This window comes from Thamnophis sirtalis, unplaced genomic scaffold (genome assembly GCF_051295495.1).
Source record: "Thamnophis sirtalis isolate CommonGarterSnake01/CBP01778 unplaced genomic scaffold, rThaSir2_p1.2 scaffold_1, whole genome shotgun sequence".
Lineage (NCBI taxonomy): Eukaryota > Metazoa > Chordata > Lepidosauria > Squamata > Natricidae > Thamnophis > Thamnophis sirtalis.
Genome location: NW_028261381.1, coordinates 141,446,643 through 141,474,637, shown reverse-complemented (window position 1 = coordinate 141,474,637; position 27,995 = coordinate 141,446,643). Strand labels below are relative to the sequence as shown.

The following is a 27,995-nucleotide window of genomic DNA, read 5'->3' as shown; positions in this document are numbered from 1 at the left end:
GGGAATAAGAGCGAGCCATTGGCATCGAATAGCAGTGAAAAAGTTTCAGCTTTCAGAAGCAGATTTATTTGGATACATGTCAACAGAGTTTTTTCAAGAATCAAAAACAACAAAGGTGTAAATCATTGTATCCCATTACAGGTGTTTTTTTTACATTTTGAAAATATATGTATATACAGAAATTTTCAAATTAAGTCTGAACATTCATTCCAAAAGAACGATGGCAGAAAGTGATGTTGTATGTATGTATGTATGTATCCATACATATACACAGAGAGGCATAAAATAAATCGATATTGCAACTTAGAGCAAAGTTTTGCTGGAACTTTATGTAATAAAATCAGAAAGGGCTTTCCCCCCTTTCATCTGGAATAACCTTAATCCTGATATTCAAGTAGGCATATACTTTTCTATTTCTTCTTACCAATACAACTCAGCCAATGTGGCTTTCAAAACATATTACTATAGAGTAATCCAGCACAATTAACAAAATTATTTATATTTTAGTTAGCATTGTAATATTTAAACTGTTGTTTTCTGCTGATCAAACTGTAACCAAACCAGTATCGTTGCCCTCTATATTTCCAAACAGCAGAACTCTGTATCCTTATCTAATTATAATACTCTCCACCTCGCCCAAGACAAAAAAAGATGCTCTGTACAACTGCTATCTCATCCAAGTGGCCCGGCCAAGTCCTCCAACAGGTGGCATCCCAGGAGGTGGTATTGGAGGTGGTACGGGTGGCTGTCCACCGGGGGGCACTGTGGGAGGAGGATAGCTTGCAGGTGGCATGCCAAGTCCTGGAGGGGGATGAGGTGGGACTGCATGAGAGGGAGGTAACCGTGGAGGTGGGAAATTAGGATTGTAAGTAGGTGGCGGAGGATATCCTGGAGTAGGAGGAGGAATGCTAGGTGGAGGGAATGATGTGGGTGGAGGAGGAGGGACAGGAGGAGGAGGATTGGGCGGATAAACATGATGATATGGCAAATGAGTTGGCGGTCCATAACTGGGTGGTAAAGCTCCATAAGTTGGTGCTTCTGTTTTCATAATTGATTGGAGACTCTGATATCCTTCTCCTGACATGTATGAATTAGTAGTGGACATTCCGGTTATGTAGCTGGAAGGTGGTGGTGGTGGTGGTGGACGATGAGGCATAGGTGGAGGCTGATGTACAGGAGCTGGATGAGATGGTGGAGCAATCTGGACCTTGGTTATATCTACAGAATCTACTGCAGTAACTTGATCAGTTCCTATGGAAACTGTACTTGTCAATGGAGGTTTATGTTCTGAAAAACAGTAGAAAATATGTATATTAATATACCTATCTATAAAGTCAAAATATATTAGAACAATTAAAGTCTTCATATGAAACACCTACAACTGATGAAGCATCAGATAGCTGCAACAAAAGATTCTGAAGCCAAAATTTGATCCCTTGCAGTTTTCGAGAAGGGAAAAAAACATGGTCAAGAAAGGGCATTACATTAACAAAGAAACGTAATTCCAAATTAGAAAAGGAATTCAAAACTAGTAAAAGATATGTTTTGACTTTCTCTTACATTCCTCAGGGTAAAGTTCTATGCCAGTGAAGAGTGCCCTGTCACTTGGGCTGAAGGATAAATTTGGAATTCTATGGAGCTGTTCCTGAAAAATGGTTCTGAGGGGGTGGGGGATAGCTAATTGCAAACTATTGATTGCCAAAATGTTATCTGTTAGTTCCCCCAGTCCTACCTGTTTGCAAGACACTCCCAAATTTTCTTACTTTTGTCCTCTGGACGGGTGGCCACACTTCCAAACAAAACATTGGACTGTAGCAGTAAATTTTTATTTTCTAAAAAATCTATAGCATTCTCTGAAATAAAAATGATACTGAGTAACTGGTATCTTGCTTTACAGTATAGCAACTTTCCCTTTCATAAAATTAAAGCTTCTGTGACAATTTTTTTTTTAAATCAGGGAGTATGTTCGGTGCAAAAGGAGGTGTCAAAAAGGGATCATTGGAGATCTTGGATGCATCTGGATATCCTAATTTACACAAACATGTAACAGCCAAACTTGCATTGAAACGTTTGTCACAGAAAGTCTAGAAAAATAATAAATATTGTTACTTCACGTATTCCTTAGCCAATTTGCCTAAAAATTCTGGCAATTTGCTAATGCCAAGTTTAGATTAAAAAAGTAACAGTTGAGTTAATGTTTATCACTAGGACTAACAACTTGGCAATGGCACATGTGTAAGATGGAATTTAGAGATGAGATCTTTCAAGATTTGGCTTTTATACAGTATTTTATGTTCGCTATTTTTAATATTTAAAAGAGGTATTTGTAACATGCAAAATTATGCAGCAGGGCTTGCTATTTGGTAAAAGTTTCTAATCCCTGATATGCAGAATAATTGTAGAAATTATTAAAGAAATACAAGCATGTTTTATCTCATGCACACTCTCCTAATTCCAGTAATTAATGAACATATACAGAAAGCAGTAAAATATAGCAGGTAGCTTATACATTATTTATAACTTTTGAAGAATCTTCAATAATTGTATAGGAGGGATATTTTATATTTAAGAAACAGAATTATGATAGGAAGATTTATAATGCCTTTCCTTGTTATTATTTTCCAGCAACATATAGTCTGAAAACAAAATTTGCTGTCAATAGTCCTTTAAGCTCAGTAAATTCAGCTCAGTAAATATTAAGGCTATATTAGAACCATGGTCAAAATATTTTCTCACATATAGGGAAAGATGATTCTGCTCTAAGGTCAAATGCTGCAATGCTTCTTAACATCCTACATTAATTATCAGAAGTCAACATGAAACCAAGGCAACAGGCGGAGCTCCCTATTTCTAAATTTTATTTCCAAATGATAAAAAACAGGCAGATGTACAGGATACAGCTGAGTTTAGGCTGACAACTCAGGATTATTGATATGCATGTAATTATAGTTTTCAGAAAATTAAACAACAAACAAATCTTTAGCTTTCTATTAAGCATAGTGTTTTTACCTCACAGAAGAACTTACCAGGTGGTGGATGCACAGATGGTACTGGTGGATGAGCAGTTTCAATTTTAGCAATTTTAGGAGGCACCTCTGAAAACAAAACAAGAATTAGATGTTACATTTTATTTAACAGCTAAAAAATAGCAAAAAAAAACCTTTTAAAAATAATGAAACTAATAATTTAATTATAGAATTTAAGGATAATGGTACTTACTTGAGAGCAAGACATGCATAGCAATGTATTGTAAATAACTATTTTTTTAAATTATACAAAAAAATCTATTTTACCTGCAGGTTTGGCTTCTTCCTTTGGTGATACAGCCTGCTAAGAAAAAAAATCAACAATACTATTAAAAACACAATAGCAGCATTAAAAGCACTGGAAACAAAACCCCAGTCTAAGCCACATCTGGGCTGCAAATATTGTAAGTCAAAGCAATAGCCTTATCTACCCTCGCATTCAAGAACTGATATTGAAGATTGAGATTCTTGGAATAAACAATATAACTAGAAGCAAAATTTATCACCATTTTTATAACTGGTAACAACTGTTAAAGACTTCAGCCTTTCAATGTCTGAGGTTCCAGCCATGTATCATCTGCGCTTACTTAGCACTGTACTCATGTCCATTCCAATTCATACTTTCTTAGGCTGCTGCAGAAAAACAACTGTTTTTCCTTCCACATCCAGCATCTTTTTTTACTAGTGCTTTGTAAGCAATAAATCTGAGTCATCAAATTTCAGGATTCTTTGTACTAGAAACCCTTTGACAAAAATAGATAAGAAAAACAGATCCATCACATTTTGTAGCACAAAGCATTCTTTCTGTCACTCTTACCACAGGTCGCTTTGTCTGCCTGGGAGGACTTGATTGGGGAGACGGTTTTTTGGGTTGCTGAATTTGTGGTTGCTGTTGTTGCTGCTGCGGCTGTTGCTGCTGTTGCGTCCCTCCCTGTTGGGAGTCTTTGGACTGCTGAGGTTGAGACTGCTCTGAACTCTGAGAAGGCTGCAACTGTGGTGCTGGAGGCCCTTGTGATGTAGGCTGGAGGGAAGGAGGCTGCTGCAGCTGATGGGGGGTATGGTGAGGCATTTGTTGTTTCCCCTGGGAGTACAGATCCAGAATCTGATGACAGATGTCTAGGGAAGAGGAGGGAATAGAATTACAGAAGTTACACATTTTAACAATCAGCCAAATGCATTCTTGAAAAAAATGCATTCAAACTCATACCAGATTTATTCAATCTTAATTGTTTTTACCAAAATCCACAAAGCTTAGTTATTGTGCATTTTCTTAGCTCTGCTTTAGACAAAAACTAAAGAAATAAAATCTCTGGAAGTTCATTGGGCAGATACATACATACATGCATACATACATACACACACACAACACACATATATATACACACACACACGTGTGTGTGTGTGATTGTGTACAAACATACACATACTGCAACCCCAGATTGTTATCAGAAACCCTAATGATATTGGAAGCCCATGTTGTAATTCTCATTCCCATTCTCTCTCTCCCTCCCTCCCCCCTCCTCTCTCTCATTCTCTCTCTTCCTCCCCCCCCCCCCTCTCTCCCAGACATGGACTCTCTGTGATTAGGGCCTTTGAAAACCATCTCTGTCCACCCTTGCCATGACTTTTACAATCAACATTTGGAAATTGTTCAAAGCAGTTTTTCTTAAGATTCTCTGGAAAGGCAAAGGCCTTTTATCCAAAGCAAAATTGATTTCAAGTACATGCTTTCAAAGCATATTTTAAAAAATGATAAACTGAATATTAAGATTAAAAAATATAGACATAATTGCCAATTTTTAAACATGTAGTTTTTATTTAAGGACCTATATTTATATCTAATTACAAATTACTGACATTATTATCTTGACTTCAATACACATAAAGGGCAGGACTGGGGTTGGCTTCATTTCCAACACTGATATAAATACTTTTATGAATAATATAATTTTACATAAATACTTATTGGTAGTAAATTAAACTAAACTTTCCTCATACATTTTCAAAACAAGAATATAAGGAACACTTTATATTTTAGTCAGGATAAACTACTATTTATATATAGTAGATAAGAATTCAACCTGTTAGAAAAAACAAAAAAGGCTGGAAATACTAAAATACTAAAAATAGGTACCTTCCAGGACATCAACAGGTACATCTTGTACAAATTGTTCCCACCATCTTCTGTACATGGGCTTTGAGGTCCACTCTTGAATTTCAAATTTGCACAAGCGACCAGCTAGATACATAACTGCAACTGCTATAATTTCAGGTTCCCATTGCAGAGAAAGTGTAGTACACAAACTTAAAAAAAAAAAAAGACAAACACAAAATACATCAGGTGGGTGAACACAATTCTGACTGACTATAAGTACACCCTCAATTTTGAGACCATATCCAGAACCAAAGATGGAAATTCTCTGCATCTAGATGGCCCCAAAACCCAAACTCATTCAGACTTGTTAGGAATGTGTTTGAGCCTTTTCTTCCCTAACCAAACCTCTCGACTCCAGACTTGGTTAAAGGTAAAGGCTCCCCTGGCACATATGTGCTAATCGTTCCGAACTCTAAGAGGCGGTGCTCATCTCCTTTTCAAAGCTGAAGAGCCAGGGCTGTCCGAAGACATCTCCGTGGTCATGTGGCCAGCATGACTAAACACTGAAGGTACACAGAATGCTGTTACCTTCCCACCAAGGTGGTTCCTATTTTTTCTACTTGCATTTTTACATGCTTTCGAACTGCTAGGTTGGCAGAAGCTGGGACAAGTAACGGGAGCTCACCGTTACGCGGCACTAGGGATTCGAACTGCCAAACTGCCAATCTTTCTGACTGACAAGCTCAGCGTCTTAGCCACTGAGCCACCGTGTCCCTTTGGGGGAGGTTAGAATGCAGCATTATGGACAAACACTGCCCACAGACTGGAGTTTGATCCTGAGAGGTTTGAGCATACACTATTCTCATGCAGCATAGAAGAATATCGCACAAGAATGAGGTGTGCTTTCAAGAATAGTTGTTGTTGGTTGGTGTGTAATCCTATGCCTCTAAGGACATTATTTATATACTAATAAGGACCTCAGACATAAACAGAATAAGAAGTTGAAGCTAGCAGTTGATGGAACTAGATCCAAAGGTGATGGAAGAATCCATTATTTCTGATGCACCATTTTTCACTTTCTGTTGTCCTTTCATCTCTTTCTTTGTAGAGAAGGAACAGATAGTTATTTCCATATATTGGGATTTATGCAAATGACTTCATGAAATTAACACATTCCAAAGCACATAAACAATTTGTGACTAAGAAGTCACCAGGTTCACTAAATTATTTTTAAATACTGAGGAAAATAATGCCTAGAATCTGCAACAGAATGAACAAAATGCTTATAACATATGACTGAAGATGGAGGAAGGGTGTCTTACCTGTCATTTACGAAAGTCCATGCCATTTGAACCAGTTTTTGAATTTTATTTTTATCTCCTATTAGAAAAAGACAAAAAGAACGACTAGGTTAAGCCAATAAATAGCCATGCCAACAGAATATTCTCAGTGTTATTCAGAACCTTACTATGTTGTTTGTCAGGGTTCAATAAACATTTCCACTAAAGGAGTGTGGTGCTCAACAATGCTGATATTGTAAGCTGCCCAGAGAGTGCTGTAAAAGCACTGTGGGGTGGTATATAAGTCTATTGCTATTGAGTGTGCATGTCTTCTCTCAATTTTTAACTTGGAGTGAAGAGTGAGAATTGTCTGAGCAATCATATGCCAACTTTCCCTTGCTCTGATATGTTGGAAGTTTGGGGACTGTTTTATGTCTACATCATCAGACATGATCTAATTCAAACCAATTTCTAACTCTTGTCTTCACTGTTCTGAAGGGGAAAAGTAACCATAGATAGGTGCTTTCTTAGGATATCATCCCACTTTTTTTTGGAAATTTTGGAGAACACAGAGAGTGTCACTCTTTGCTTTCTAATGTGTATATAGGCAACACAGCCCAATGGAGAATGCTCCCTTCTCCCAAATTAAAAGTAAAAGAAGAAGGGCTTATTACAGGGTCACCAGACTTCAGAATAAAGCAAGAAAAATAAGTTTAAGTTTATGTGATGATCCTACTACAAGAATATAGCAGTAGCAATAGCAATAGCAGTAGACTTATATACCGCTTCATAGGCCTTTCAGGCCTCTCTAAGCGGTTTACAGAGAGTCAGCATATTGCCCCCAACAATCCGGGTCCTCATTTTACCCACCTCAGAAGGATGGAAGGCTGAGTCAACCCTGAGCCGGTGAGATTTGAACCGCTGACCTGCTGATCTAGCAGTAGCCTGCAGTGCTGCTTTTTAACCACTGCGCCACCTTGGCTCTTCTATGCATAAACTATGCATAACAATCATGGACATATGTATAGGTAGAAATGTATTTGAATATAGGTACCTCAGGTTGGTAGTTGGATTGTTGGTCTGAGCTGAGTGTTACAACCAAATTGCCAAGTTCAGAGCTCAGTCTAACAGCCCATAAGTAGTGGTAGTAGATAGTTCTTGATTTATAACCACAATTGGACTGATTTTTAGTTGCAAAAAACTGTGGTTGCTAAGCATGAGGCCATTGGACAAACAAGGGAGGGGGAGATACTCCAGCATTGGGTGGGGAAAAAAATCTTGCATCTCACAGATCAGTCCTTGGCAAAGAGTAATAAATTCAACATGATTGCCAGGCATAAGAATTGTCATGTGACCATGCTGGGGGCAGGGGGCAATTGTAACTTCAAGGACAGGTCACAAGTAATTTTTCCTGACTCTGTCATAACTTTGAATGGTCATTAAGTGACCAGTCATAAATTGAGGACTACCTGTAACAAGGATTTATTAACATGTATTGAAATAAAATGATTATACCTTTGAGCTGCTTTGCATATTTAAGTAGAAATTGATAAGGGTGTTCGACTTGCAAGTCAAATTTTATTGTTTGCAGCAAGATTCTCTCTAAAACCATAACTTCTTCCTAATATCAAAAGAGAGCAAATGTGAGTGCACACAATGTTTTGAGATCAATTTATTAGTCAGTACAGTCATTATGCATTCAATATATTTTAAAAAAATGTTTAAATTATTTAAAAATATTTTAAATTAAAATATTTCTAATTTAAAATGTTGCATACCTGTATTCATTAGTTTTGTTTAATTATAAAATCTCAGCTATCATTATGCAATGATGGATGGGATGGCACTGCCCCAAACAGACCCTGTCCGTAATCTGGGGGTTCTCCTGGACTCATGACTCCTACTCGAACAGCAGGTGGCAGTCATGGTCAGGAGGGCCTTTATGCAACTGCGGGTTGTGTGCCAATTTCACCCTTTCCTGGACCAACAATCCCTACTTATGGTCACTCATGCCCTAGTTACCTCTCATCTTGACTATTGCAACATGCTGTACATGGAGCTGTCCCGGAAAAGCATCAGGAAGCTCCAGATGGTGCAAAATGCAGCATGGTTTTGTGCAGACCTCATTGTATACATGTATCACTTCTCCTGTGGGAACTCCACTGGTTACCGATTTGCTTCCGGGTGCAATTCAAGGTGTTGGTTGTTGCCTTTAAAGCCCATCATGCCTTGGGACCAGGTTATCTGAGGGACCATCTCTTGCTGGTCACATCAACCCAGCCCACTAGAGTGGGGAGGCAAGGAATGTTGCAGGTCCCATCCCCTAACGAGATACATTTGGTGGGATCCAGAATCCTTCTTCATGGTGGCTTCTTCTCTCTGGAACATCATCCCCCAGGGATTAGACTGCCCCCCACTCTAAAACTTTTTTGGAGGGTACTGAAGACGTAGTTCTGCCAGGGGGCCTGAGGAACTCAGAGTGGGATGAAGCCCCTTAAATGGCTAGTAGGAATTTGTGTTGTCACCAGGATGGGGAGGTTATTATTTTATTATTTTTCTTTTTATTCTTTTTATGGTGTTTTTATATCCTTGTAAGCTGCTTTGAGTCACCATGTGCAAGTAGACAACAATATAAATTTTCTAAAACAATCAATCAATAATGCTAAGGGAAGCAATATTTGCAGTTGCTTATGAAGGTAATCTTATTTATTTTTAAATATTTAAAAATCCCCTTAGCATTTAAACAGAAGTACATAAAGACACTTATATTTTGTGATTGTACACCAACTTTCATCAAAAATAATTCTGGACCTATCTGTTTCCAGAACATGGTGTTATTATATCTTAAATATAGCTTCCAGTATAAATTATTTGTGGTTGAGACCAATTACATGTTTCCTTTTTAACATTAAAACTCAAGACCTATAAGGTGGAATGTCAAAAAGGGAAAAACAGGGGGCAGCAGAGGAAAGAGAGGTGTGAATCACCATTTCTTATTATTTATTAACTGTATTTCTATCCTGCCACATTCCCAATAAGACTGTCAGCAACTGTTGTCAATAATTTAGTTGATTTTTTGGGGGTAGTTAAGACTTACTGTTCTTCACTAACATTGCAGTATGTCCAAATGATAAATTCAGCTACTTATTTAACAATCATATCTGGGATGGGATAGGGGACATATTAGTGTTAAAACAGTTTGTGGCAGAATAGTGAAACTGCTTAAATGGGCAATCAAATGTTAATTACTAGAAGGAAAGCAGTTGCCTGGCAATAATAGAACCAGGGTGGATTTGATTTAAATCAACTCAGTTTAAATCATGATTTAAATCACTAGTAAAAAGGCTTGATTTAAATCATAACTTTTAAAGGGTAACTGTCACCTCTGTCCTGCAACAGCTCCTCATGGCCTGCTGTTGACTCACCGACAATCCCAATATTGTAGACTATACAGCCTCATGTTATATAACTAAGCTCCATTTCATGCTGAATCAATTAAATTATTAATGTATCTTAAATAAAACTATCTTTAGATAAATTTTTTATTCCAAAACATTTTATTAAAATAAATTTGATTTTAAAAAATCTGATTTAAACCAAAAAAACCTTATCGATTTTTATCCACCTTGAATAGAACTAAATAAAGGTGCATTTCAATATGAACAATATAGCTTTGAGGATTTTTTCCCCTGTTAGTCTATGTGGATAGCTTTTTGTTTGTTCTCATTTAAAACATCAGCATGGTTAAAATATGAGAGCCAAGCAGTATTTTACTATTATTCTGTGATAATAAGTGGGAATTTTGCTTTAAAGAAGTTAACAAGAAATCTAATCCCTAACAGAAAATAGATGAAAGATTCACAAAAGGCACTATCTCCATAGTCAATTAAGAAAGTACTTTCTTTCACACTTATTAGCCAAGTACCAAAAGATGAACTGAATTTTTGAGCTTAGTTCATAGACAACCAAAGTAAATTTTACTGGACATTAATCACAAAACAATCAAAAATTACTAAACATTACATGTGATGTAATTCTCTAGTGACACACAAACCTTTTAAAATAAAAGTATGTAGAAAGAAGCCAGTAAAGAATTATATCAATTTTAACTTTCAGGATCTCCAAACATAAATTACTATTATTAAACAATACCTTCTGCTAAGCTATTGGAAGACTTTGTGGCTAAGATACTTTAACAAGAAATGTGACAAATGCTGATTTTTTCCAGTTTGCTTACTGTATGCATATGGCTGCACTCTGTGTGGCCAGTTTCACTGCTTCCCTTGTGCAGTGGGTTATTTCTTTGCTGAAAAGACAGGCAAATGCAACAGGAGAACAACACAAGCACTGCAATACATATTGCCTTTGAAAATAACTAGCTAAATTAATGAAGACAGTGAAATATATTTCAATTATTAATAAATTGCCAATTTCTATATAGAAAAAATCAAGTATTTGGGTGATAGAAGCTTACTTCTAGTTTTATTTACAGGTAGTTCTTGACTTATAACCAATTGCAATTTCAGCCACTAAGCAATGTGGTAGTTAAGCAAATAATCACACGACTGGACTCTTTTTATTTATTAAAAGTATTTCTATCCCGTAACATTTTATGATAATTTTTACTGCAATCATTAAGCAAATCACATAGTCTTCAAGTGAATCCAGCTTCCGCTGTTGACTTTATTTGTTTGAAGGTGGCTGGCAAGCTTGCAAATTGCAATCATTTGACTGCAAGATGCTGAAATCATTGTAAATGCTAGCCAATTGCCAAGCATTCAAAACACAATTGTGTGATCACAGGAATAGTATGATGGTCGTAACTTCAAAGACAGATCATAAGTCACCTTTTTCAGCACTATCATAATTTTAAATCATCATTGAATGCATGGCTGTAAATCAAGGATTACCTGTATTTTATTCTATGAATGCTACCAAAACAGCTACATGTTACTTGGATTGTGCCATGACAAATTTAAGTCAGAGAATCTTTAGTACATCTGAGTTTACCTTTGGATCATCTCCAAACTGCCCAAACTGAACATCATTTAGTAAACTACGAGCTGTTTTGATGATATCTTTACATTTTTTAGGTGTTTCTTCAACTTTTCCTGCTAAGAATAGGCAGCAAGCTCCAGTCACCTATTAAAAATAGGATTTTAGAAAGCCATTAAAGTACATAAGGTCTATATATTTGGTATTGGTGACCATAATTTGGTCTAATTATTTCTGCCAGTAAGAGCTAATAAACTAAACAAGAATCAAAAAGGTAAGATTAATTTTTGATATTATTTTACAAGTCCAGATTCTAAAGTTGCATTTGTTTCTCATTTACAAAATAATCTTTTCTGGGAAAAGCAGAGAAGTATGCTGTTTTGTATTTATACTGGACACCTGATTCAGGTGGTGTGCATCAACATATTCAAAATAGGGATTACACAAAATTCTTAATCTACGTTCTCCGCAATGCCCTTTAAATTCTACAGGAACAACAAGGAATATGCAAATAAATAATTCCTGTCCCTTTATTTCTGCCTCCAAGTTCTTCAGATTCCTGCAATGTATTTTATTTCTGTGCTGTATTTTTTTGGTTCAGATATTTTTTTTTTGTGAAGCATTAATAGATAGCAATTACATAGTGTAAACAAAAATCAATGTATTAGCACTTACATATCTTGGGAATTGTTTGAAGGAATGGAACATATAAAACCGATGGAAATATATTATTCCAGTTGCTAGTGTGTCATAATGTCTGAATACAGGATAGGAATGTAACATATTTAGCTCAATTTCAACTATAAATATTATAAATGAATAAAACTGAATATTATACCAAAGACAGCCAGTCAAGTATGCTGATTAAAGAACCTGGCTAAAAACTGGGAGACCATGATATCTAGTTTGAAAGCAGTTGAGTGATCTTAGACTTAGGTAGCTATAGGAAGAAGCCAATGGCAAACCACTTCTGAAATCTTGCCAAGAAACTGCAGAGATTAGTCTAGGCAGTTACAAGTAAAGATTGACACAAAGTCATAAAAAAGGAATTGTTATGAAGTAACTATAATTATTTTATTTGTTAATTAACTTTATTGGCCACCTATCTTACCACAAGGAAAATTAATGGATAAAAATACCACACTGAAATCAAATTACAAGCCCAGGTGTTTGAGATTAGGATCCTGAACTAGTTCTACACATCATAAGTAATGGCATATAAAATATGACATTGTATACAGTTCAACAGATTAATGACATTATTATTTACTTATTAAAATTAACCTAAGTTTAGCGTTTGAGCAACAATTTAGAAATGCTAAGGAAATCATATTCCAGAAGTTACATTATTTGATTGGCATATGATACTGGGTTAAACTAGAGGATTATGGACTGAAAACAATAATAAATTGTAAATTAACAGATATGTTATTGAAAAATTTTTTTTACCAACAAAATAATTACCAAGTTGCAAGTAAAATTGGGAAAGGAAAAGAAGTATTTAAATAAGTTTTTGATTGTTAAAATTTAAAATAAAAGTTAAGATTTTAGTGAAAACACTTATTATTTGAGCAACAAGTAAAATATATTATGAAATCTTAATCCTACATCCTACACAATAGAGAATCTTAAAAGGATACAATCCCAAACGGGTTCCTACATCAAATATAAACCGGGCACCTTCTCTTCTGTATCTTGCCTCAGTAGCTGGATCAAGTCCCTCTAGCTGTGACGGTGTATGTGCCAAGTCCTTCTTATCCCAATACCAACATGGTTTTGTGTGGTCCAGGTTTGCCAAAGCTACAGAGGGACTAGAGTTTTCTTTGTTTTCCTTCATTTATCAACACAGAATAATCCCAGGTAGGTTTTTCAATGTTGTTTTTCATATGACTTTAGAATCTATGGAAAAAGTAAATCTTGATCAATCAGGCTCTGAGGAATTTGCATTCAAAAACTAACATGTTTTCGGGCATTTTTATATACCACCTTCAATTCCTAGCATTTATGAATTTAGGTATGTGAGCTTTTTTTTAATGTTCTAATCTCATTTCTTCCATTTTTATTCATTTATTATTTAAAGTTTATTGTGCCTTTTAAAACATGTTTTATGCCCCTTATTATTTTATTTTATAAATATCATGAGGCAGCAAACCTACCTAATTCTTCGGTTTCCTATTTTCCCTACAATAATCACGTGAGGTGAATTGGATTGAGAGAAAGTGACTGGCTCAAAGTTATCTAGTTGTCTTTTCGTTGTTCTCAAGGTAGCTAGCAACAAATAATAGTACCATTATTTTGAAGACTACCTGGCCTGCTTAGTTACAGAAATCATTAACAGCCCATTTCCTTAAATTACATTGACAGTGAGCTATGTGATCAACAAAGTTTCCAACAAGGTAAGATTTTCTAACTACTACTCAAATTATCAAACCGTCGGGTGAAATGAGATTCAGTTTGCTCTTTGCAATTTTGCAATGCAGAAGTTGTCAAAGTGAAAATTTCACAGTGTACAACAAAATATGAATCAAAATGCCCCACGCATTCAGTACAGTGGTTAAACATTGGTCCTGAATTATCCAGGATTAAGTCAATCCTTGGTCATGATAGACTGAGTGACAATTCTATCTCAGACATAACACAGCTTGCTATGATGAGGATTAAAAATCAAGGAAAATCACCATTTAGGAATCTTGAATTCCTGAAGAAAGTTTAACGCAAATCTAATAAATATATGTAACTTCAGCAAATCAAAGCAATGTTAAATCTCTAATTTAAAAACTGGTAGATTTGAATACTAGTAATCCTAAATTCACTAATTTTGATCTAATAACTACATAAAATCCAAGAAATGTAATATAAGGTTCATACACCACACTCCATCAAAATCAAACTAGCTACTTGTAATAGATGCTTGAAACAAACTCCATTCTCATGGTATTTTGACCTGAAATAGCAGATTGCCTCCACTTTCCAAATAATAGCACATTTCCAAACATTAGATTCCAGTCTTTTCAAACAAATATTGAAGTCATTTTTTTAACCTGACACTAGTCTCAGGTGCTATGGTGACAGTGGTTTAACCAATTATGATTTTAAATCTATAAAATGCACAGTAATACTGTAAAGATCTATTATTTGCTATCAACTCTGGTTACCCACAATATCTAGGAAAACAATGAAATAAACAGGAATAGTAAGTATATAAAATAGCCCTCTCATTCACTGCTTTGCAATTCTGTAATTTTGGCCTATGCTGAAGCCAAACTGTCAAAAATTGGCTACTATCAATTACAAGGCAAACATTTTCCAGTTTATTCATTTTATATTCTGGATAAATGCGCACACGTTTCACTGTCAAGTCAGATTTACTTATTTAATAAACTGGCCAAGAAAGACAGCATTTACTTGTTTTTAAAAAGTTTATTCTATTCCGTTTTACGGCCTACATAACAATAATAATTTCCGAACTACTGCCTTTGTATTTGAAAGTTGGGCTGTAACTTTCCAGAACGGCTCTTGGGAAGTTGAAAATTTTTTCCGCCCCGTCATTTAAAACGAATGTTTTTTCCATCCTTCACCGGAGCCGCTGCCATTAATTCATCAAAGGCTTCCTAACATTTCAACTTCCCCACACCTCTGTCACTTTGATAGTTTCAACCACGCAGCCTCTCTTTCAGTCAGTCACACAATATTGATGGAGCCACTCACGGATTACGGGTACAACAACGGAACCCGAAAAGGCACACGCCATCCACCTCAGCCGCTGCGCGACGCCATCTTGTGAAAACCCAATCAAAGTCGTTGCTGACGTTATTGCGTCGGCGCGCGCAAGGTGAAGAGAGCTTGATGACGCCGCCTAAGAAAGCGCTCTGATACCAAGCCGCGAATCAAAGCTCCGCTGTTTCTACTAACCGCCCCTCCCCCGGTAACCCCGCCTGCGCGCGAGACAAGGTCTGCCATTCCTGTAAAACATTTCAGAGCGGTTGGCCAATGGGGAAGCCCATAATAGAAAAAGGAGGCGTTGGCTGTAGCCAATGACTTCTAAAAAGAATGGCGGGGCGGGGAAGAAAAATGAGTTACTTTCATTTTCCCGCCAATCAAAATTTATTATCCCGCCTCCCTGCTAGATATTTTCGCCTGCTCCTTTTCTCTCCTTACACGCCGTCCTGCAATAGGCGAGAGAGGCCAGGGAGCGGCTTACTGGATTGGTCAGCCGCCTTACCGAGAGGACTGGAAACCAATGGCCGCGACGCCATTCTTAGTCTGGGGGGCGGGGATGGGGGGCGGAGCAAAAGGCGAATGAGGGCAAACACTGGGTGTCCGACGGCGAGGGAGTTTGTGTGTGTCTATGCGTGTGTTGCGCGCGCGTGCGCGCGTAGGGGCCGTGGTTGGTTTAGCGGTCGCCCCTGTCGCTCCCCTTCCCCCCTCCACAACCCGGGCAGAGCCGTCAGGTGAGAGGATTTTTGAGTCCCTTGTTGTCGTCGGTAAAAGGTAATGGGGGAGGCCTGTTCTGACACACCCTCAACTCGTGCAGATCGTTTTACAGTGGGCCTTGACTTGGCCCATGTCTTCCTCGTCCCTGAGTACTGGTGGGGGTCCCCTCTCAGTCCGAAGGATCGCCACCTGCCTGCGTTGTACTGGACAGGACGATCCAGACGCGTGATCTCTGCCCGCCCTTCCTCTTCCCTCTTCACACGATCACGCCCACATGGTTCCGTGTTGATTAACCTGGAAGAAGAACTGTAGCCTCTCCTTGGTTGTAATCACTGCTCACATTTTACCTCATAGTTGCCCTCCCTGAAGCAACCGTTGCTCTTTATGTAGTACATATGAGATCTTTAGAAAAGCCCAACGAAACGTATATGGAATTGCAACTTGGATGGTGCAGCCTGAGTTAATCAGTTGCACTTAAGTTTGGGAATGAGCCTGGTCCCTTGCAGTTTGTGACTTTTCCTTCCGATAAAGGTGTACAGACCAGTCGAGAATATATTTCCTGCCATCTCCCCCAGGGTCATCACTTTAAAATGTAAAGTTTAAATTGTTATAAGCATGCGGTTTATTTTCGTTTGTATTAGTCTGTAACTTCCCCTATCCATCCACCTATTAAATTCTGCATTTCCAGATCCCCTCTTTCATAAATAAAATCTCAATTTACTTGTATCTTGTTACTGTTCTTTATAATTGTATTTGATACTTATTATGACTTCCAAATATTTCATAACACTACTAGACCATCATAATATCTTCACATTTGCCTGTATATTCTGCCTTTTAATTTCTTCTTTTGTCAGTGACATGCCGATTTTAGGTCTCCTTTTTTTACCAGTTCTGGTTCTTTTTTTCCTTAGTCCTTTTTTTTTAGCTAACTCACTTTTTCTTTACAAGAACTTCCATTCTAGCTTTCTCAAACATTCTTCCTTGATCTTGATGTGAATGCTTTTCTTTTCACTTCACCTTATATTAGTAGTATTTAGTTTCCCTTTGTTTTGTGTATAAAATACAGTTCCACATCTGGATCAGCTATTTTGTATTCCATTCTTCCTTCAAATGTATACTAGGGGTTAGCAGTCTTCTACAGAGGTTTTAGACTTCAGCTCCCATCAACCTCAGTGGTAGTTTAAAATATTTGGAAAATATTTTGTGTGATTGAGGTTGTTCATATTTTTTCTACTTATCCATTTTGTAGCTTTGTTCACATGATAATAATCATGTTTGGATTATTATGCGGTATACTTTTTGTGTCACTTTATATGTCTTAATGTTTCCAAGGAAGAAAGAATGTCCTTTAGCAATGTAATATTAATCTTTTTTGATAATTGTTGCAGAAGTGAATATTTTTAATAAATGGGTTTCTCAAATTTGCAATAAAATTTTATGTACAGCATGAAATTATTATTTTTAAATCAATTTGATGGACACTTAGTAAAACATCTTAATGGAACGTTACTAACAGCAAGAGAAAAGTGGTTAAAAATACTAAAAACAATGCATTTGCACTTTCTTGAAATGCATTACTGTCATCTTTAAATGAGTGGATTATTTAGTCGATCTCTTTATGTCTTAGTAATCCTATTTCTTGTTCTTTATGCAATTATGGCATAATATAATTTTGTGATGTGATTATTATGGAAAATAAATAGATTAATATTTAAATTTTAGTGATTTTTTTAATTTAGAAAATTTTCTGTTAATTTTTATTTTGGGAATTGTTTATTTGGCTTTTATTTTGTATACCTAACATGACGTTCAGTAAATATATATCTGACAATATATACCATTTTTAGCCATTTTAATGGTGTTTAAAGTCCTGATAATTTTTAGATATAATAATAATTAACATAAAATTATGTTTGCCAACTCTCTTGGAATGGCATTGCATACAAATAGTATACAGGAACACCATTTTTTTCCAGTTTACTAGTCTCTTATGTGTGATCTCTCTTCCTCTTTTCAACACCCTCTTTTTTCTCACTTTCTCATATTACTGTAGATTGCCAAAGAAGCGGCAGTTTTTATTTGAAATTTGATTTGCCTAAGTGGAAGGACTTTTGAAATAAAATCAAAGTCATAGAAAATTAGACCAAGATGTGTGGATTGTCCTTTCCTGTTTAAAAAATAATAAAAAATAAGATGTGTAATTGATTTTTGAAAATTACTGCAAATTTATTATTATTGTTTGTTTTGTCTTCATTGTGTTATTTTTATTTATTAAATTTAAATGCCACTCATCTCATTAATGAGTGACTCTGGGCAACTTATGATGATACTCTGTCATAGACAGCCAGATGTTTGGATTGCATTTGGCATTTTTACCCGTACTCAGTCCTTCCCGAAGACTTGGGATAGGCAGAAGTTGTTTGATAGTATAATGGTACCATCACAGGTTGTAAGCTAGTTTTATTAAAGCTGCCTTTTGCAATTGACTGGCAATTTGCCTCTGATACTGGTGTTAAAGGGATACTCCAGTTGTTTTGGGATTGTACTCCAGGGCACCTATTACTATTGGTACTATCTTTACTTTCTTTTACCACTGTGGTGGGTAGGTTGCTGTCGATTTGACCCAGTTCAGCTGAACCGGTAGTAGAATTCAGGCCTGGGTCGCAGAACCGGCAGTGACCCAGGCCTGAGCCGCCCACAAACGATGTCTTCTGCCATTCCCGGCATGGTGCTGCGCATGCGCAGAGCAATTTATAGTCAAATGTGCATGTGCAAGCAATCTGTGGCCGGCGCACGTGTGAACGCATTGAACCGGTACTAACCGGTTCAGGAACCCATCCCTGCACTGCGGCTATACTTTTATTTGCAGGTCTTCGTATTTTGTCATGTTCTCATTTCTTTCTCTTCTATTCTGCTGTCTCTACCTACTGTCAATTCCACTATTCAGACTTTTTGTCTGTCTTATCAGCAATTGTCAAGTCTGGGATATTATGTGGCACATACTTGTCTGTTTGAATTCTAAAGCCTCAGAGCATTTTAGCTTCTTCATTTTCTGTTACTTTGCCTACTTTATAGTCCAACCAATTCTTGCTTGTAGGCAAATGATTTTTTTTTCAGATTCTCCAGTGTACCATTATTGTATTTATTCTAAATTTATTGTGGCCGCTCTTCCATAAACTATGAAACTAATCCTGTCCTATTTTTATCTAATCAACTGGGAGGAGAAGGGATCAAACAAGCAATTGGTCTTTACCTAGCTACATATTCTGCCTGTCTTCTCAAGTTCTTCATGATGAAAAGAATGTATTTTTACTTCATAAAAGATTAGTATTCTTACCTCCCCGTGACTTGTCTTAAGGCTTGAGTCCAATTCAAGGCAATTCTAATTGACACTATCTACAAAGAATGATAAAAATTTCTCAAAGTGATGCTCTACTTATTCTAGTTCCCCTGCTAGTATATATTCTATGGAGTACAATGGGGCTTATGATTGCCTCATTCCATGTTCAATCTGATCTATGAAGTTTATAGATAGTAAAGTAAGTTTAACATAATTTTATAGTTTGCAGATGGTATGAAAAAAGCATTAACTCTTCTATTATTTCACAGTCACTTTCAAGTTGTTAAGAGGGGATTTAGCTGATTAACAAATCTGTCATACTCCATTGTGATAGAATTAAGAATGTCAATATAATTAATATAAATGCATTTTATTGCATAAATACAGTGTTTTTCAACCACTGTGCCGCGGCACACTAGTGTGCCGTGACATAGTGTAAGGTGTGCCGTGGGAAAAACACTTTATATATAGTCAATATAGGCACAGAGTTTAAAAAATTTAACATTTTCTAATGGTGGTGTGCCTTGTGATTTTTTTCATGAAAAAAGTGTGCCTTTGCACAAAAAAGGTTGAAAAACACTGCATAAATATATTGCTGCTTATGAAAGGAAATTGAAGGAACAGCTTCACTAATGTATCAGTTACAACAGCCTGAGTACTAATTTTGGATCTTGCATAATACAGTGACTGCTTTTCCCACTTAAGTTCCTGCCCTTCCTGCAATAGTAGCTAGGCAGTAAATTATAAAATACACTTTAAATCTTTTCTAGATTGAAGGACTGTTGGCTAAAAGAAATAAACTGAAATCTCTATGCTGTGTTCAAAGCCAGCATACTTATAATTATTAGTTTCCAAGAACAAACAGAATGGCTTCCAACATGTTGTATTTTCCATTTTTGAACTGATTGACTGCAGCTGAATTATGGTCATAAATATATTTCTAATCTAACAGTAAAATACTTGCCTTCTCAAAAAGAGAACAATTTTTTGGTTGAAGGAAATGCTTTTTTTCATAGCTTACTTTGTTACCCAACTCCTATTTTTAAAGTTCAGTACAGTCTTTCCCAACATGATGTTCCCCAGATGGGTTGGACATTATTTTCCAGAATTACATTGGCTATGTTTATTGAAATTATGGAAGTTGTAATCCAACACATCTGGAAAACATCAGGTAAGGGAAAGATGCTTTACAGCATTATTTTACATATTTCACATTATGTTTCCTAATTATGATTTCAGAATTTCAGTCATAGTTTTTTTGGAGGGGTAGTTTTATTGTTGCCTAGTTTTGGTGGTATAGTGTTATGATTGTTATCAAATATCCTTTCAGAAGATATTTTTGAAAAAAGTTTTCTGTAGTGAGTTGAATTATTTGAATTAGGCTTCAAGTATGAAAAAAAATCTAAGATTATATTCTTATTCATATTGTTTACCTGTACATCACTTTAGACACTGAAAAGCTAGAAATGCACATATATTGGAAAGGGTTGGGAAATTAATTGTCAAAGATTTAGAATAATTACATGCATACAGATACTAATTTATTTTCCCTTCCCATTTGTTTGTTATGAAATGTTATGTGGTACTTGATGGTCTAGTTTTGAGTGTAGGAAGAGAATAGAAAAATTTAGCATCGTAATTTTCTTACATGAATTTATCTTACAAAAAGCCATATTTTAATTTATGATTTTCTTGTAACTCTATGAAAGACTATTAATCTTTGTAAATGAAGTGATACTGAACAAAATATATTAGTCATGATATGGCATAATAATTCACACTACTTATATCTTGATAGTAGAAACAGAGAATAATTCCATGTGCTAGAGTACAGGTGATGATACAGTATGATGTATTGTAATATGATAATTCATGGTCTCCTTATAGTAATTTTTCATGCTTGGTTTCCTGTGTTCAGTGACATTCAGAGAATTGAAGTTGTTGATGTTCATGAACGTCTAGTATATAGAATTGCTTTTTTCTTATAAAAACACTCTTTTTACAAAGAATAGTATATAACTTTGAGCCTACAGAGTTAGGAAGTATTCAGATTCTTTGAGAGTAGGAAAAAGGAAGAATTAGAGCTTTTTACTTGATAAAATTTCAGTCAGAATCAGTCTCTTTGTATTTGTGCATATGTGTGTTAAATGCAGATAATGATTAAACTTTGTGGTATCATATATGCCAACAGCCATTGGCTGGAGCAGAAATTATCTAGTGACAATTATGAACTCTTTCTTCCAGAAAGAACAAGATAATCAACAACAGAAAGAAATTATCGCTGATTTATTGAAGCCATTGAAGAGTTTCAAAAGAACCAATACACATTCTGTCTATTATATGAGGAATTGGTCATTTCCCTTTTTCTCCCTCCATGTATCAAAACTAAGTCTGAATTCTGATTGTAATGAGACTATATTTAGTCGTTAGACATTACCCTGGGCTTCTTTGAGACTACCCAAAAGCATTAAGTGCCTTGCTCTTCCTCTTGATATGATCTTGATTAATTGATCATGTCTGGGAATGGTAACTATGGTGCTGAATTGTCTCCTTTTGTACTTGACTCACCTGGCAGTGGATTGATGGAGTCCAAACTCTTTGGAAATAGTTTTGTGACCATTTCCATCCTGGTGAGCATCAACAACTGTTTTTCAGAGATCATCTTCTTTGTTCAAGCCATGACACACGTCCACATGTACATGTTGCGAAGATCAACATGTGTATGTGGAAGCCATGGTGATGCAGTATTTAGAATGCAAAATAGCAGGCTAACTCTGCCCACAGCCAGGAATTTGATCCTGACCAGTTCAAGGTTGACTCAGCCTTCCATCCTTCAAAGGTCAGTAAAATGAGGACCCAGATTGTTGCCGACATTTGTAAACCACCCCAGAAAGTGCTAGAAAGCTCAGAAAGTGCTATAAAGTCTAAGTGCTATTGTTATCAAACTTTGACAGTGTACCTTTGTAGTTTTTGAGATACTGTATTTTGAATACCTTCATATTCAAACAAGCTGAATATACATGTTAAACATTCACTTTGGTTTGCTTGAGACCTTAAAATATTCTTTTAATACTGTCAGTTCTTAAATACATGAAAATCCAGTTGCATTTGGTGGACCTTTGTTTCAAACAGGAAACAAACAGGGTTGTGCAAAACATCAAAATGAAACCACATTTTCTTGAAGCATTAAAGCAACTACATCTTTTGCTTATCCTTTATCATTTTTGTATGCATGTACAGGTAGTCCTCATTTAAAGACTGGCAATTCTGTTGCTAAGTGATGTGATTGTTAAGTGAAATATTACATGACGAGGTCAGACTTATGGCAGAATTTCCATTACAGTTGTTAAGTGAATCACCCATGGTCTTTAAGTGTGACATCACATGTGCGACTTGTGACTTATTGTCAGCTTCTCATTAACTGCTTGTTGGATGCTGCCTGTGAAGCTCGCAAATGGCTATCAAGTGATAATAAGTAAGCAGTAATGAAGGGAAAAGTAAAAGAAATTGGATTTTACTGTCTTCATTGGGCTTGGACTTGATAGGAATTCTGTGACAGTTGTAAGTTGGAGGATCAATCATAAGTTTGAAATTTGCTGAACAGGGCAGTCATTAACAGATTACCAGTTCATATATAGTTGCTTTTCTGGTAGTTCCTATAGAAATTACTTATTATACAAACATGCAGAGACAATTGGGATATCTTCACAGCAGCTTTAAATTATATAACTGCTTTACTGTTTTGAGAAGATATACTTTGAAAATTACTTCTTTTGAACCCCTGCACAATCCTAGAGAGTAAACTATTTTTCATTAAGATTGATAAGTTCCTGTCAAGAATTTTATTGCTGCCACTTTTATGTACTTTTATTGCTATTTTGCTATAACTTCATAGTAAGTTTTTCCAAATTCATTTAAATAAAGTCAAACATATATAACATATAATTTTAAAGAGTTAATTAACTTTTCTTCATTTCCAATTTCTTTTCCCCTTTAATTTGATAAATATCTATTGAAAAAGGAACCTTATATATTGATTAAAAAATATTGCTTATTTGACTGTTATTCTCTTAAAGCTAGAAGATGGGGAAAAAAAGCCGAGTGAAAACACAGAAGTCAGGTACTGGAGCTACAACAGCTGTCTCTCCAAAGGAGATATTGAATCTGATTAGTGAATTGTTACAGAGTAAGTATATTACCCTAATTTTTTTGGCAGGGTAAGGGGATAAGAATCCACATTGAGAAGAAAAAATGTTCAATATTCAAACATTAATGCTTGTGTAGAATATTTTTGTTCATCAATTGCATGTAAGTCTTCTGTTTTGGGGCTTCTGATATTGTGTCCTGAAATATTTAGAAAGATTTTTAGTTTTTTTTTTTAGATTTATATTTCTAGTATTTGCATAGATATCTAGTACTTTATGTACAACTGTCAAGCCAGCCTCCCTCAGCAACCAAGAGAGAAACCACAACTCCATTTCGCAGAATTAAGAGTACTTTTACTGGTTATGAAAAGATAGTAGCTAAGCAAAGCAAGATCTGAGGCAAAAGCGCGCAAAATCATACATATCAATATGTGACCCAACCCCCTTCCCCTGGTAACCCCATCCCACAGTCCAATCTGCAAATCCCTTAGGTGTCATGTGAGTTCCATCTTCAAAGAGCATCATCAGGTTGGTATGCAAGACGGTTGGCCTTGGCCACCCCAATCACTATTGATGGTGATTGGTAGATGGTGAGAACAAAACTCCCTTTTTATAATCTCTCCTGTACTTAAAACTTCCCTTCCCAAATACTACCCCCCTCCGTTTCAATGGCAGCCGAAAGGAAATAGCGAAACAGAGGTTGACAACAACATTTGTATAATAATTTTATAATGGATACACACAAACACACACACACACACACACACATTTATAGACACACACAATTAAGTTTCTGCTTATGCTTGCAGAATGTAGCAGCCCAACTCCCGGTCCTGGAAAAGAGTGGGAGGAATATCAGCAGATCCGAGCTCTTGTTGAGAGAATTCGTAAAAAACAGAAAGGTATGTGAATAAAGCCATGAGAAGTAGCATTGGAATAATATTTGCTCTAAAAATAACAGCCTAAGTAAATTGGTTTTGAAATGTATTGTTCATTTTGTACCTGTGTTATATATTTTCATTGTTCTCAGTTGCCACTGTTGCATTGTGCAATAGGTGGCCATATAAATAGATTTAAATAAATACATTCCAAGCAAAATCAGTCTCTTTGGCTTTCTATGATTGTTGGATTTTTGGTCTACATTTCAATATTTAGTTATATGCTAGGTGACATCTGTGCTAGAAGGAATTTGACTTGCTCTCTGTTTATATACACTAGCTTGTCCTATCAGAATTGATAGGGGTATTATTTTCTCTGTGGCTGTTACTTGATTAGGCTATTGCTTATTGTGTATCCCTAATTTCACAACACATAGACACATTTAATGTTCAATTGGAAAACTGTAAGCATCCTAAACCAAGATATTCCTTGTACTCAGGCAAATCAGCCATCAACAGGTACATAGAGATAAACAACATTCACACACCATTCAAAATAGATAATTAAACAGCTCAAAAGGAAACAAAAAGACCAGAATACCAACTCTCTAGCAAGGAGGATTAAAACCATGATTAAATCAGACAGACAAGGAAGCAGTAAACTACCCTAACTGAGGAGCTACCAGCTCAGAGAAACAGTCAAGTATGAAAGAACAGCCTAATCAAGGAAATAAGGTGAAAAAATCACACCCTTATCAACACTGACAAAAAGTAAGGTACTGTATATAAACAGAGCACAAACTCCATTTCTTTCTAACAGTAAAGATGTTCCCTAGCCAGGTAATGAAACATCTGCTAGAAAATAATCACGTTCTGAGAGCACCTGGGACTCCATGATTCAATCATGAGCTACATATTTGTTACTGAAAATCGGAGTCGTTAATGTAATGTGTACCAGTATTCTCAGACATACTATTTTTATATTTAGAAGACACCTAGTGTTGTAATAGAATACCTCTATTTTGAATTTTCATTTACAATTTTTAGTTGTAAATGGGGAAACATTTTAAAATGAAATTTCCTAAAGTACATTTAAAAAGGTACAAATAAATATGAAAAAATTGTGTTTTTCAGCCTCACAATGCTGCACAAAGGTATTGACAATGCACAATTAGTTATTTGCTTTTTTATACAAAAGTTATAGTCACTTATTAAAGCAAGATTTTATTTTGGCAGGAACGCTGTTAAAAATCTTTGTTTATTAGTGGATAATCTGATTTATTATCATTTGCTAGTAGTGATTATAATGAAATCAACACTTTATTTCTAACGATAAGTGTATTTATATATTTATTTTTCTTATTTTTGAAGTTTTAAAAAGTTTAAACAAAATGCAGTGGAGAATTTTAACGATCAAACTGTACATTTGGGAAGTAATGTTCTTTCATTTTGTATAGTGAAAAATTATTCCATTTTAACTGTTCACTGAAGGATTCAACATGCATATTCACAATTTAAAAGGCAAGCGGGAAAATTACTTGAAACTGCTTTTTTGGATGTTTTCTTCACAGTTGTGCATGAAAATATTTTGTTTTAATATTTTTATTCAAATTTATTCAAATAATTTACATTTATTTCTGTGTATAGAAATACATGCATATTCATTTACCCAACCCACCCATCTCTTATATCCCAATAATCAGATATTCTCTGTTTAGTTTTGCTGATAACTCTGTTCAAGATAGCATGGAAGGAAATAGAGAAGGAATGTTCCTGCTTGTCTTTGCTGGTTACAGGAGTCCATAGTTCTTGACATTACTGTACATAAGTGAAAAGCCTCTGTGGCATCTGTAGGCACAAATAGACATTCAAAGCTGGAGACTGATTCTTGATACAAATATAGAGTAGTTACAACCTGTTCCTGAAAATTGTATGGAGACGACAACTAGGAACTATGTTACCAGATTTAACAGTATTCTTTTTCACCTCCAGATACCCAGTAATCAGAAAGGGTAAATTAGGATGGCCTATATTGAAAGATGGTGAGGAAAGAAACTTCATGGAAATATTGGTAAAAGTACTAGAATCTAAGAGGTTCCTACAAGGTCAAATGGACAAGATACTCTCAGAGAATATTTTGTTCACATAGGCTAGGGCATCAGACTCCTTTGAACCAACGGGGAGACTCATCCTAATGTGCATGGTTTTCTCATGGGTATAACTTTCACCTCCACATGTTTTTTCACTGCTTTCCTTTATAAGATTTAACCAGAGTCTTTGCAGTACTAATAGTAGACCCCCTTGAGCTTATTTAATAGATACTGAACAATACTTTCTCTTCAAAATCAGCTTTTCTATTGGCTCTCTTAAGCCCAAAGAGTTAATTATATATGGGACATATATAGAGGGGAAGATGTCTGTGTTTTCAGTAGAATAAGTTTTTCACCACAATGATAAGATACTTGTTTTATTTACCAGGTTCAGACCGGTTCAACCAAACTGGTAGTGGTTTGGAGGCCTGTGTCGCTGGAACTAGCAGTGACCCAGGCCTGCCACGCACCCGAACTGGTTGTTCGCTGTTGTAAGCGTAAGGCATAGGAGATCATGTTTCTGAATTTCCAGCCAAATCTTCCCCATCTCAGACAGCATATTTGGTAAAACCCTAAGAATTCATTTAAAATACATCAAAGAGGATAGAAATTAAAATCAGACTCCATCTCCTATAAGGCAGTTGGCTGAGGGAGACAAGTAATGTGTTCCTGTATCTGCAGGGAATACATTATATTGGCCAATTTATCTGTTTGTTTGTATTCCCCTTTTCATTATTTTTACAAATAACTCATGGCAGTGAACATAACACACCTTCCTCCTATTTTCGCCATAACAACAACCTTGTGAGTTGGGTTGGGCTAAGAGCAGACTGGCCCAAACTCACCCAAAGTGAAAGAAATACATTATGCTGGCTCATTTGACTAATAACAAGTAGCTGCCTGATAGCATTAATACTTATTTAGAGAATCAGTTACCTCAATAGCTCTTCATGGACATTTATGGGGCATAACTGTGATCAGAATCTTATTCTTTTCATTAACCATTATAATAAAGTAAGTTGGCATAAGCAGATACAGCCTTTGGGTTATCTGTTACATGGAAATGCCATAAATCATTCTAATTGCTCCTGGAATATTGCTAAAGTTGTTCCATTTCCTGTTATCTATCTTCAGGTGACTGAGAATGGTACTGGGATTTAGCATATGGTGCCCTTCTAGTCACCAAGATGAATTCATCAGTACCTACTTAGGAAGAATTAGCTATAAATAACTACAGCCCAGTGATGGGTTCCGAATCCCATCGCAACTGGTATGCTGCGATGGGGCCAGGCGTTCACCACGGGCACACACAGTGTGCACGCATGCGCACCCACCACCCTGCGACGCTCCAGCTGCTCGGCGGAGGTCATGCAGGTCCCGTACGCTGCATGTGCATGCACAAATAGCCCAGTTAGCTCAAATAGAGGTAAGGAATGAGGGCAGGCGGGTGGGCCCTCCAAAGCATTGTTCCGGTACGGTGGCCGCTGCTCCCAGCTGGCACAGGTACGCCCGTACCAGGGTGTACCTCCCAGAACCCACTACTGCTACAGCCACTCTGAGGGAATATTTATGTTTCCTAATGTCTACTTTACCAATTTACCTCATTATTATGTATTGAATGTTTGTTGATAATTACATCAGTTTGTATAAATTTGTATTTTGAATAATAAACCTCACTTTGACTGCCTTTTTCTGAAGTCAATTTATGG

General features: G+C 36.1%; 2 protein-coding genes across 6 annotated transcripts in view; one reads left to right on the top strand and one right to left on the bottom strand.

The window, feature by feature from the left end:
* Positions 1-43: 43 nt before the first annotated feature.
* Positions 44-15,235, bottom strand: CCNK (cyclin K). 5 transcript variants are annotated; one of them, XM_014058930.2, is made up of 12 exons: positions 15,105-15,235; positions 13,037-13,295; positions 12,072-12,153; positions 11,412-11,543; positions 10,639-10,707; positions 7,917-8,022; positions 6,444-6,501; positions 5,161-5,330; positions 3,844-4,142; positions 3,294-3,330; positions 3,027-3,095; positions 44-1,287 (listed from the first exon to the last, which is right to left on the bottom strand). In XM_014058930.2, the coding sequence occupies exons 2-12, from the start codon at positions 13,231-13,233 to the stop codon at positions 668-670; spliced, it is 1,839 nt and encodes a 612-aa protein (XP_013914405.1). In that variant the 5' UTR covers positions 13,234-13,295; positions 15,105-15,235; the 3' UTR covers positions 44-667. The 5 variants fall into 5 exon arrangements, with proteins under 5 accessions (XP_013914405.1, XP_087582329.1, XP_013914406.1 ...); XM_087726203.1 differs by having other exon boundaries at positions 3,294-3,327; XM_014058931.2 differs by lacking the exon at positions 10,639-10,707.
* Positions 15,236-15,691: 456 nt separating this feature from the next.
* SETD3 (SET domain containing 3, actin N3(tau)-histidine methyltransferase) overlaps positions 15,692-27,995 on the top strand; it is a 54,676-nt gene continuing 42,372 nt past the window's right edge. The window contains exons 1-3 of the mRNA XM_014058929.2: positions 15,692-15,847; positions 23,250-23,359; positions 24,128-24,220. Coding sequence (XP_013914404.1) covers positions 23,257-23,359; positions 24,128-24,220 — 196 coding nt within the window. The 5' untranslated portion in view covers positions 15,692-15,847; positions 23,250-23,256. The remainder of the gene's footprint in view (positions 15,848-23,249; positions 23,360-24,127; positions 24,221-27,995) is intronic.

Bases quoted from the DNA above. Each gene is read 5' to 3' on its own strand.
- CCNK (XM_014058930.2), bottom strand. From the start codon at position 13,233: ATGAAGGAAAACAAAGAAAACTCTAGTCCCTCTGTAGCTTTGGCAAAC. The intron at 11,544-12,071 runs GTAAGTGCTAAT...TATTTTTAATAG, and splicing joins TCAAACAATTCCCAAGATAT to GTGACTGGAGCTTGCTGCCT. The intron at 3,096-3,293 runs GTAAAATAGATT...TTTTGTTTTCAG, and splicing joins GGAAGAAGCCAAACCTGCAG to AGGTGCCTCCTAAAATTGCT.